A 12,994-nucleotide genomic window follows, 5' to 3' on the forward strand; every position below is an offset into this window, starting at 1 on the left:
TACAGGCATTTTAGCACCGTTAACGTTAGTTTGTTCCTGAACATGACGTATGAACAGGTGAATGTGCATTCTGTTGTACAAAATTAGTATAAAAATTAGTGTAGGTATAAATATCTTGTGCCAAATTATTATGACGTTACAAAAAAAAGAAAAAAATCCGAGTCCTCGTCTCCAATTTACAAGTCTGAATGCAGTTAATGTACGAGTCAGAGTCCAAGTCAAGTCACGAGTCGGACTCGAGTACTGCAAGCCTGCTTCAAACTTTCGAAAAGCCGTGAAAGTGTTCAAAGTTCATCGATCGATTTAAGAAGAGTTGAAGATGTTAACATTACAATTATGGAAGTTGAAGACAGGTGCTTGTAGAAAGTGCCGTCTTGCTGTTGTGCCGAGGTAGAGAACAGCTTTAGACGTTTATTTAATTCTTTCTTGGATATTTCGGTTCTGTAATTTTCAAACTTCTTTGGGCTTTTGAACCAGTCTTAAAAAAAAAAAATTCAACAAATTTTAATGCTTGAAGATGAAGAATGTAAACAAACTGGCGAAATGAGAGGAGCAATTTGTGAAAAAATGCGATAATAATTCTTAATTTAAAAAAAAAAAGATATGTTCTGCGGCACGGTGGTGTAGTGGTTAGCGCTGTCGCCTCACAGCAAGAAGGTCCGGGTTCGAGCCCCGTGGCCGGCGAGGGCCTTTCTGTGCGGAGTTTGCATGTTCTCCCCGTGTCCGCGTGGGTTTCCTCCGGGTGCTCCGGTTTCCCCCACAGTCCAAAGACATGCAGGTTAGGTTAACTGGTGACTCTAAATTGACCGTAGGTGTGAATGTGAGTGTGAATGGTTGTCTGTGTCTATGTGTCAGCCCTGTGATGACCTGGCGACTTGTCCAGGGTGTACCCCGCCTTTCGCCCGTAGTCAGCTGGGATAGGCTCCAGCTTGCCTGCGACCCTGTAGAAGGATAAAGCGGCTACAGATAATGAGATGAGATGAGATGAAGATATGTTCTTACCATCAAATACTTTCATTCCATTTCTTTTTTATTTTTTTTTATTTTTGGGGTTTTGTTTTCAAGTAGAGTTTTTATTTTGTCCTCGGTTGGTTCAGCAACACGCGCCGCCATTTTTATTTCTCTACACGCGGTATATGAGCTGATATCCTAGTTGTAGAGTAGCCAATCAGAGCGCACGGTTGCTCATATCCAGTGAATGCGGATAGAATTTAAAAAAAAGAAGTTCTCAGTCAGCTGATGAGAGCAGTGTTAAATGGCACGAATGCTTTCTTGTTGAGATGGAAGTCGTGACACTAAGCCATTCTGTTTGAGCTCTTTGTAAGCCTGTAGAATAAATGGCACTGTATTGATTTAAATGATTGATGGTTGGATCCAGTTGCATTAGTAATGATCTTGTGTTTGCACTTCTGTTTGCAGTGGAGTTCATGTACCTGGACTTGGCCTCCTTGAAGTCCGTGCGACGGTTTGTGCAGAGATTTAAAGCCAGGGGCCTGCCTCTGCACACTCTCGTCAATAACGGTACGTAGCCCTCATGGATCACTCGGCATCATAAATAAAGAGCAGCTACACTTTTCGGGGAAAAGAGTTGCTTAAGGGTTCTTGGGGTTTTCCTTCATATAATTTTCCAAGTAAAGTTTATTTTTCAAACCAAAGACTGTCGAGAACCTTTCAGTGCTTCTTCAGAAGGACAAACTTGAAAGACTGGAAGGACTCGCAAATTGCCGAAGGGAACTTTCCAACTTACTTGGAAGTTCCTTGGAAGTTTCCACAGAAGATCAAACTGAAGAAGGCTTAACAGTGCTCGATCAATTTTTTTTTTTTTTGGTTTGCTTTAGAAGTTTAGCTTTAGTATTAAACAGATGAATCAGACTGGATCATCAATGTGCTTGGCAAGATTTTGGGCCAAAATGTTTTGGTGCTTGCTTGTGTTCATCATATTCTTGGGTTTCACGTGACGTCACATCCGCCTCATTAGTTATTCAAACCTTTAGCTGGTGGTCTACCAAAGCTCAGTTGACAAAGCGTTTGTACGGAGAAGGTGCATTGCTCGCATGAAAAATGCCTTATGCTTGTGGTGTTTTAGGTTGTTCGAATCAATCAAACCGTGAAACTGATAAAAGTTTCTTCAGGGTTCACCGTGAACTAGTAAAAAATGGTGAACGAACACAGGATTTCACAAAAAGATGTTGAGAAAGGTGGCTTTTGAACCTCTCACTGAAATCGAAGGGAGCCGAGTCGAAGCACGCTCGAGTTTGCAGTGATGACTTGGTGAAAGGTTTGTATTTCCCTCTCAGCTCTGTCCTTAGTGTTTTCCAAGTACTTTTCTTGCTGTGTGTCGTTATTTTACGGTACTTTTTTTTGGTCACGAAGCGCTAAAGTCCCCAGCTGTTTCTTTGTTTACTCCTCACAAGGTCCATATGCATGAAGGTCGCGACAAAATTCTTCCCCAGCCGTACAGTTACAATGCGCCGTGATCACTTCTCCGTCTTGTTTAACTAAGATCCAGGTCTTTAAAGGGGTTTCTGATGATCTTTGTGAATGATTTAGCTGAGAGATAAGAGCCAACACAAGTGAGAATCAAGCCAACTGTTGTTTGTTTACACTTCAACTTGCTGCGCTTCGTTGTACAGTAAAGATGCGACTGAAAAGCTTTAAAAAAAACCATACTTACACGGGCAAAAACAAAACAGGATTCATTCGGCAGCGACTTGATAGCGAGGTCCTTTACCCAGCCACGTACAAAAAAGTCGTAAGCCTCCATACTCTTCCACGCTTTCATGTGTTTTGCGGTGTAGAAGGACGTCTGCAACACCAGATAGTTCGAGATGTCGGGGAACTCGACTGAAGGGTAGTTTTCGAGATCGTATGACAAATCCTTCTTTCCCAGACTGTAGGGGTCGATTCCATTGCACATACCAACCTTCTGAATATATCTAAAGCCAGCAGTGGCTTCTAGATTACGAGCGTACTCTGATAAGTTATCGCTAGTTGTTTGCACTACGGCAGCCGTTTTGGTTTGCTAGACCACCAGCTGTTTTACCGGAAGTGAAATCGCTAAGAAAAGTCACGTGACTGAAACCCAAGAATTGGAAACTATGGCCTGGTTTTCACTACCAAACTTCAGGTATTCTTTAGATTTCTTAAGAAGTTGTACTTGGACCCTTTAGTGTAAGAAAAAAATCCAATGCCGTAAGGTTTTTCAAAGAACCTTGAAGGGCATTCCTTGAAGAAGAACAAACTAAAAGAGCTTTTAATGTACTTTATATTATTGTTATCTTTTCTATACTTAGCCCCCCCCCAAAAAAAAAAAAAACTATAACGCTCAGCACTCAAATGAAATGTATGCAAGCACCACCACCACCACGTACAGTCACCCTGAACTTATCTTTACTCTTCTCCACCCATTATACTGGAGTGATTTATAGCAGCACTATCTGTTGTCACCCAGAAGAGGAAAGGTTCCCTTTTGCATCTGTTTCCTCTCGAGGTTTCTTCTTCATGTCTTCTGAGATAAGAAGACTCTTACCTCGGGCTTGCTCATTCGGCATTATGCACAGAAGGTCAAGTTATAAACTGCAATGATTTTCCTACATTCCTTAAATTATTGCATCATAATGTATAAGAGCCAATCACATTCCAGTATGCAAATGAAGATCATGCAGCAGTGGTTGATGTGGGAAAAGGAAACTAGTTTTGGTATAGTAGTGTTGTGTGGGTTTTTTTTTGTGCACCCTAAATACAGTATCTTGGAAAAGTATTGATCCCCCTTGGTGTTTGTCCCTCCCCAAAGTCAGTACTTTGTCGAGCCACCTTTTGCTACAATTACAGCTGCAAGTCTCTTGAGGTGTGTCTCTATTAGCTTAGCACATCTAGCCACTGGGATTTTTGCCCATTCTTCAAGGCAAAACTGCTCCAACTCCAACCTGTACCATGGTGTACAGCAATCTTCAAGTTATGCCACAGATTCTCAACTGGATTGAGGTCTGGGCTTTGACTAGGCCATTCCAAGACATTTCAATATTTCCCTTTAAACCACTCCTGTGTCCCATGTTTAGGGTCATTGTCCTGGTCATTTCCTCCAGAATTGCCCTGTATTTAGTGCCATCCATCTTTCCTTCAGTCCTGACCAGCTTTCCTGTCCCTGCAGACGAAAAACATCCCCACAGCATGATGCTGCCACCACCATGCTTCACTGTCGGAATGGTGTTCTCAGGGTGTTGGGTTTGCGCCACACATGGCATTTCCCATGATGACCAAAAAGTTCAATTTTAGTCTCATCTGACCAGAGAATTTTCTTTCATGTGTTTGGGGAGTCTGCCACATGCTGTTGGGCAAACTCCAAACGTCACATATCACATCACACATCACATTATCTCTAGCCGCTTTATCCTTCTACAGGGTCGCAGGCAAGCTGGAGCCTATCCCAGCTGACTACGGGCGAAAGGCGGGGTACACCCTGGACAAGTCGCCAGGTCATCACAGGGCTGACACATAGACACAGACAACCATTCACACTCACATTCACACCTACGGTCAATTTAGAGTCACCAGTTAACCTAACCTGCATGTCTTTGGACTGTGGGGGAAACCGGAGCACCCGGAGGAAACCCACGCGGACACGGGGAGAACATGCAAACTCCGCACAGAAAGGCCCTCACCGGCCCCGGGGCTCGAACCCAGGACCTTCTTGCTGTGAGGCGACAGCGCTAACCACTACACCACCGTGCCGCCCAACTCCAAACGTGTGTTCTTATTTTTATTTTTTTCTTTAAGCAATGACTCTTTTCTGGCCACTTTTCCATAAAGCCCCACTCCGTGGAGTGTACGGCTTAAAGTGGTCCTATGGACAGAAACTCCCATCTCCGCTGTGGATCTTTGCAGCTCCTTCAGTGTTATCTTTTGGTGTCTTTGTTGCATCTCTGATTAATGCCCTTCTTGCCCGGTCTGTGAGTTTTGATGGTCGGCCTTCTCTTGTCAGGTTTGTAGTGGGTGCCATATTCTTTCCTGTCCTTCCAGAAGAGGTTGATTTGTTTAGACATCATGTGAAACTTTGATTGCATCTTTAAAGTGGTAGGCATGTTGTGTAAATCAACTGGTGCTAACCCCCCCCCCCCCCCAAAAAAAAAAAAAAAAAAATCCATTTTAATTCCAGCTTGTAATGCAAGAAAACAGGACAAACACCAAGGGGGATGAATACTTTTGCAAGACACTGTAGGTTATTTGATTTGTCCTTTTAGGCAAACCCTTTATCCTTTTAGTTTAGAACCCATGAACAAATGGTTTCGGAAATGGTTCCAGGTAACCGTACCCTTTTAGAAATCTAGAGCCATCCAAAGAACCATTGTGGAATCAATGAGTGTACCTTAAATGTAATTTCTTGACAAGAGGAAGGGTGTAGGTACGTCTGTCTTTTTTTCCACTTGTATGGGTTTTTTTTTTTGTAAAAGCAGCACGTCTAGCTATTTTAATATACATATAAAAAAAGAAAAAAAAATCTTTCAGTTGACTTTAAGACCTTCACAACCTCATGCCAAAAGCCCAGATGTAAACCCCAGGGCAACTTCTAACCCTTCAGTCTGAATAGAGCGTTCTTGTCCAGAGTGCCTGTGGAGTTCTTTCAGAAACTGTGCCAAAGCTTTTCAAAATTAGCAAGAATCACAATTAAGAACTGTCCACCCTGGCGCTTTCAGGAGAAATGCAGCTCTCGTGTGTAATTTTTTTTTTTTTTTAAAGCATCTGATCCAGGTCCTCGGGGCCTTAGGGGTCGTTTGTTTTTAACTAGATGGCTCCTATTTAGCAGCCCTCCCCAGGGAGTGTCGCAGACGACAGGAACAGTCACACTCCGTCCTGTCTCAAACAGGGGAGAATTAATAATTCACACGCACTCTCTCTCTCTTTCTCTCTCTCGCCCTCTGTCACTGCCTTCCCGGCACACGTCCCTTCCTGCTGATAACAGTTGAAGGACAAACACATCTGTACCACCCCATTGAGGGTCTAATGATGCAGAAAGGTCACCGCTTGACCCCTGAGAGCCTCATAAGTGGCAGGTGATATTGGTAGGCATTTTAACCAGATACTGGATGCCGATGATTTTTTTTTTTTTTCTTGCGAGCTCCAAAAAGACTAGATTTATTTTTGCACAGGTGTATCATCGCGTCTGAACCGACAGCTCTTTGTGTAATTAAAAAGAGCATAAAGCTTAGTCTTCATTTTGGTTTTAAATACATCATTGGACAGAGCGCTGCTGTAATCCTGATTACCGTGTGCTCAAGGGAGCCAAGCGGTAATTCTCTGAAGAGCACAATTATAATAGAGCGTATGTTGTGAAGCGGATGCTCTTTCCTGAGAATAGGTTGTACACAAAGACAGTTGGGGGTGGAGGAGGGGAGCTTGATCTTTGGCACGGATTAAGCAGTTTATTTCCATGCCATAATGACTTCTCCCCTGTGTCAAATTATCCCACACTCACTGTTCATAATGGAACCTTGAACAAGGTGGTTTCCAGCAAGCAGGAAGGTTTGGGTCTCGGTGAATGTGGCCTGCTGCGATCTTGACACCCTTTTACTGCATCATAACCGAGTGAAGAAAGCCATAAATAGGTTTTCAGAGAAAGGTACACTGAATAAAAGGTATATTGGTTGTTCTCATTGGGATGGTTGTCTCAAGGTTACATCTCTTGTACTTTGGTACATCTCTTTTACCAAGGAAAGCGAATGTCATATACCTTTAAAACTCCCAAGTGGTTTCTGCGTGGTGTAACAGAAAAGGGTTGACCCTGTGGTCAACTGATTTGCGAGTTAAAATCCCTAAGATGCCACAGCCATTTGCATCTGGGAGCCAAGATCGCAAAATTGGCCATGTTTTATCCCGTCAATCACAGCAACACCGCGAGCTAGCCTAGTGGTTAGTGTGTCCACCTCTTAATCGGGAGATCTCAAGTTCTACTCATGGTTGGGTCATACCAAAGACCATCATAAAAATGGTACCTACTGCTGTCTGGCAAGATCCCACTCACATCTATATTGCGACGCAAGTCAAACTCTCGTGGTTACCAGAGGACTAGGCCCCCACTACATAGACAAGAGGCTGAAGGCTACAGAAACTGAGATTGGCGCTACCCAATGCACCTTAAGGCCCTGGGACGGGAGACTGCCTGGGAAGATCAAGTCCTGGCACTTCAACTTTTTTTTTTTTTGAATCACAGCAACAATAGCCAATCATAGGCATCTGTGAGCTCATGTCTGCAGATGTGTTTGGAAACACGTGTTAACCTTCACCCTCCGGAGTTGATAGCTGTTGTTTGACAATGGGAGAGCCAGCAGGTGGATGGGAATTGGCAGGTGATCAAATTGGAGTGGGGGGGGAATCATCATGGACGTAATTAGACCTTCAGGGCAACTGCTGCGTTTAAATTCGGTTTCAGTCCCAGTCTCTTTCGAAGCATTTTAATTTCTTGAGGTATTATCACTTGAAATTTTGTCCATGTCCATTGTGGCACATGGAGATACCATGAGATAGGGGCACCTGGGGGCTCATTTCTCAGGAACCATAGGACGCAGGACTTTGGGGCCAGGTTTGACGCATATTAATGAGCATAATAATAATTTATTATTATTAACACTTCAAATGTTGACGATTCCAGAGATTTGCGATTTGGAGCTTCAGGGGACTTGTTTCTCAGGAACCAGAAGTCCCAGGGCTTTGGCTGTAGTCATGTTTGAAGTGTATTTAAAGGACGTAACATTTAAGGGTCTCACCACAGTGACCAGCAATGGTAGTTGTAGTTTAATCCCTTTTTCTCTCGTTATCTCTAGCCGCTTCATCCTGTTATACAGGGTCACAGGCAAGCTGGAGCCTATCCCAGCTGACTACGGGCGAAAGGCGGGGTACACCCTGGACAAGTCGCCAGGTCATCACAGGGCTGACACATAGACACAGACAACCATTCACACTCACATTCACACCTACGGTCAATTTAGAGTCACCAGTTAACCTATCCTGCATGTCTTTGGACTGTGGGGGAAACCGGAGCACCCGGAGGAAACCCACGCGGACACGGGGAGAACATGCAAACTCCACACAGAAAGGCCCTCGCCGGCCACGGGGCTCGAACCCGGACCTTCTTGCTGTGAGGCGACAGCGCTAACCACTACACCACCGTGCCGCCTAATCCCTTTTTCTGTTGGGAAAATGGTATTTCGGGGAAAGTTGCAGTATTTACTGTGGGGTTTTTTTTGTTTTTTTTAAACATATATATATATTTTTTCTTTGGACAAGCACTTCAGCCTCAGCAATTGGCCCAAGTGTCCTTGTGGAAGTGCTAAATGGGTCAATGACATGAGAGGGTGAGTGCAACAATCTCCCAGAGATATCTGACCCCTCCCCTCCTCGTCCTCCTCGGATGCCCTCTTTGGTATCATCTGATAATCTGACAGACATTTTTACAGCCACTTGAGTCTAGAGGCTCTTTCCCTCCTGTAGCTCAAAATCTGTGCTGGTAATGTAGTTTGCCACGTCATTTGTGTTCAGGCTGCTTATTATAGCTTTAAAGTCTATTATGGCAAATCCCCTGCAAATATATACTGTATAACCAACATTTTCTGTGTATAAAATGATCGATGAAAAAGAATAGCGCTCTATGCTCCAGCTACTCATAATGCACTTGATAATTTTATGCTTTTCTGAGATAATACTTGAGCTTTTTTTTTTTTCCTTCTGTATTTTAAACACCTCTAGCCGGTGTTATGCTGGTCCCGGAAAGGAAGACCGAGGACGGATTTGAGTTGCACTTCGGACTGAATTATTTGGGTCACTTCTTGTTGACCAACTTGCTGCTTGATGTGCTGAGAGAGTCTGGGCAGAATGGGAGGTGCTCCCGCGTCATCACGGTGTCCTCAGCTACTCATTATGGAGGAAGACTTGACCTAAACGACCTGCAGGGCAGGTAATGCAAGCTTTAATTCTCAAACTGAGCACAAGTCATATTTGCTTACTATTGTACGAATGACATTTATGAAACTAACATTTACCGCACCAAGATTATTTTGTTAAGAAACTGAAATTACAAAGACCACATGAAATTCACTGTTTCTTTCAGTGGGGAAAAAATACGCCATTTGATGTTTAACAGTCATGTGACAGCCTTATTTACTTGGATCATGGAATGCTCTTGTATAACCTGTAAAAGGTTTAGAAACCAGAACGTCAAGGACGTAGTACAACCCCGATTCCAAAAAAGTTGGGACAAAGTACAAATTGTAAACAAAAACGGAATGCAATAATTTACAAATCTCAAAAACTGATATTGTATTCATAATAGAACATAGACAACATATCAAATGTCGAAAGTGAGACATTTTGAAATTTCATGCCAAATATTGGCTCATTTGAAATTTCATGACAGCAACACATCTCAAAAAAGTTGGGACAGGGGCAATAAGAGGCTGGAAAAGTTAAAGGTACAAAGAAGGAACAGCTGGAGGACCAAATTGCAACTCATTAGGTCAACTGGCAATAGGTCATTAACATGACTGGGTATAAAAAGAGCATCTTGGAGTGGCAGCAGCTCTCAGAAGTAAAGATGGGAAGAGGATCACCAATCCCCCTAATTCTGTGCCAACAAATAGTGGAGCAATATCAGAAAGGAGTTCGACAGTGTAAAATTGCAAAGAGTTTGAACATATCATCATCTACAGTGCAGAATATCATCAAAAGATTCAGAGAATCTGGAAGAATCTCTGTGCGTAAGGGTCAAGGCCGGAAAACCATACTGGGTGCCCGTGATCTTCGGGCCCTTAGACGGCACTGCATCACAAACAGGCATGCTTCTGTATTGGAAATCACAAAATGGGCTCAGGAATATTTCCAGAGAACATTATCTGTGAACACAATTCACCGTGCCATCCGCCGTTGCCAGCTAAAACTCTATAGTTCAAAGAAGAAGCCGCGTTCAAAGAAGAAGCTGCATCTAAACATGATCCAGAAGCGCAGACGTCTTCTCTGGGCCAAGGCTCATTTAAAATGGACTGTGGCAAAGTGGAAAACTGTTCTGTGGTCAGACGAATCAAAATTTGAAGTTCTTTATGGAAATCAGGGACGCCGTGTCATTCGGACTAAAGAGGAGAAGGACGACCCAAGTTATCAGCGCTCAGTTCAGAAGCCTGCATCTCTGATGGTATGGGGTTGCATTAGTGCGTGTGGCATGGGCAGCTTACACATCTGGAAAGACACCATCAATGCTGAAAGGTATATCCAGGTTCTAGAGCAACATATGCTCCCATCCAGACGACGTCTCTTTCAGGGAAGACCTTGCATTTTCCAACATGACAATGCCAAACCACATACTGCATCAATTACAGCATCATGGCTGCGTAGAAGAAGGGTCCGGGTACTGAACTGGCCAGCCTGCAGTCCAGATCTTTCACCCATAGAAAACATTTGGCACATCATAAAATGGAAGATACGACAAACAAGACCTAAGACAGTTGAGCAACTAGAATCCTACATTAGACAAGAATGGGTTAACATTCCTATCCCTAAACTTGAGCAACTTGTCTCCTCAGTCCCCAGACGTTTACAGACTGTTGTAAAGAGAAAAGGGGACGTCTCACAGTGGTAAACATGGCCTTGTCCCAACTTTTTTGAGATGTGTTGTCATGAAATTTAAAATCACCTAATTTTTCTCTTTAAATGATACATTTTCTCAGTTTAAACATTTGATATGTCATCTATGTTCTATTCTGAATAAAATATGGAATTTTGAAACTTCCACATCATTGCATTCCGTTTTTATTTACAATTTGTACTTTGTCCCAGCTTTTTTGGAATCGGGGTTGTAGATCATCTGGCCTGCCATCAGAACAACCAAACCATCAAACAGAACTGAAATGTGACAACATGAGAGAGGACCAACCTCGACGACAAATTGTTTACAACAGGAAAATCAACAAAGGACTACATTTTGTTCTCCAAAGGAAGATCTGCCCCAAAACTGAATTTGCATAATAAATGAGAGAGGAGATATAATTCTAGTCAGAAGAAAATGTATGAAGTTGACCTAATTACGAATTTGTTCACCAAAAATTGACAATACAGTGACCAAGTGTTGTGCAGAAGGTCTAGTTCTTTCAAATAAAACAATCAGAACAGAAATCCACTGAGAACTGAGAGGGAGGAGACATGATTTAACTGAAAATAAACAAAGTTGTAAACAAATTGTTTACAACAGGGAAATCGACAAACAAACGACCAAATTTTGTTCCTCAGAGGAAGCCAAAACATTGATCAGGACTGGAATCGGATGAGAAATGAGAGAGGAGATACAATTCTAGTGAGAGGCCTGGACAAATTCAATAATTTAGCCTGATTAGTCACTCGTTAGCAAAAAATGTGACAAAACGACAACTAGGTTTGGTGCAGAGTGATGAGTTCTTTCATACAAAACAATCGGAATGGAAATCCGTCGAGAACTGACTGATGAGATACGATTTAACTGAAGTGTGGACGACGGACGCCACGCCATAACAATAGCTCATGGCTTTATGGACAGATGAGCTAATCACTGTAGAAAAAAAGGAAAGGCGTATTATATCCGTTGTTCAGCTTTTAGAATTACAGGAATTTTTTTTTCCCGAAGTGTGAGATTTGGTGATGAGTGAATGAGTGCATGGACATAAAAAGAAAATACCATGTTGTCCCTTTTCATCTCCTACTACAGTGGTGCTTGAAAGTTTGTGAACCCTTTAGAATTTTCTATATTTCTGCATAAATATGACCTAAAACATCATCAGATTTTCACACAAGTCCTAAAAGTAGATAAAGAGAACCCAGTTAAACAAATGAGACAAAAATATTATACTTGGTCATTTATTTATTGAGGAAAATGATCCAAGATTACATATCTGTGAGTGGCAAAAGTATGTGAACCTCTAGGATTAGCAGTTAATTTGAAGATGAAATTAGAGTCAGGTGTTTTCAATCAATGGGATGACAATCAGGTGTGAGTGGGCACCCTGTTTTATTTAAAGAACAGGGATCTATCAAAGTCTGATCTTCACAACACATGTTTGTGGAAGTGTATCATGGCACAAACAAAGGAGATTTCTGAGGACCTCAGAAAAAGCGTTGTTGATGCTCATCAGGCTGGAAAAGGTTACAAAACCATCTCTAAAGAGTTTGGACTCCACCAATCCACAGTCAGACAGATTGTGTACAAATGGAGGAAATTCAAGACCATTGTTACCCTCCCCAGGAGTGGTCGACCAACAAAGATCACTCCAAGAGCAAGGCATGTAATAGTCGGCGAGGTCACAAAGGACCCCAGGGTAACTTCTAAGCAACTGAAGGCCTCTCTCACATTGGCTAATGTTAATGTTCATGAGTCCACCATCAGGAGGACACTGAACAACAATGGTGTGCATGGCAGGGTTGCAAGGAGAAAGCTGCTGCTCATCTGCAGTTTGCTAAAGATCATGTGGACAAGCCAGAAGGCTATTGAAAAAATGTTTTGTGGAGGGATGAGACCAAAATAGAACTTTTGGTTTAAATGAGAAGCATTATGTTTGGAGAAAGGGCGGCACGGTGGTGTAGTGGTTAGCGCTGTCGCCTCACAGCAAGAAGGTCTGGGTTTGAGCCCCGTGGCTGGTGAGGGCCTTTCTGTGCGGAGTTTGCATGTTCTCCCCGTGTCCACGTGGGTTTCCTCCGGGTGCTGCGGTTTCCAAAGACATGCAGGTTAGGTTAACTGGTGACTCTAAATTGACTGTAGGTGTGAATGTGAGTGTGAATAGTTGTCTGTGTCTATATATCAGCCCTGTGATGACCTGGCGACTTGTCCAGGGTGTACCCTGCTTTTCGCCCGTAGTCAGCTGGGATAGGCTCCAGCTTGCCTGCAACCCTGTAGAACAGGATAAAGCGGCTACAGATAATGAGATGAGATGATTGGAGAAAGGAAAACACTGCATTCCAGCATAAGAACCTTATCCCATCTGTGAAA

The 12,994-nt window shown here is 42.9% G+C and overlaps 1 protein-coding gene across 2 annotated transcripts in view; it reads left to right on the forward strand.

The window, feature by feature from the left end:
- dhrsx (dehydrogenase/reductase (SDR family) X-linked) overlaps positions 1 to 12,994 on the forward strand; it is a 136,882-nt gene that overhangs the window by 88,915 nt on the left and 34,973 nt on the right. For both annotated transcript variants that reach the window (XM_060898995.1, XM_060898996.1), the window contains 2 exons: positions 1,420 to 1,521; positions 8,740 to 8,947. In XM_060898995.1, coding sequence (XP_060754978.1) covers positions 1,420 to 1,521; positions 8,740 to 8,947 — 310 coding nt within the window. The remainder of the gene's footprint in view (positions 1 to 1,419; positions 1,522 to 8,739; positions 8,948 to 12,994) is intronic.

This window comes from Neoarius graeffei, chromosome 18, assembly GCF_027579695.1.
Source record: "Neoarius graeffei isolate fNeoGra1 chromosome 18, fNeoGra1.pri, whole genome shotgun sequence".
Lineage (NCBI taxonomy): Eukaryota > Metazoa > Chordata > Actinopteri > Siluriformes > Ariidae > Neoarius > Neoarius graeffei.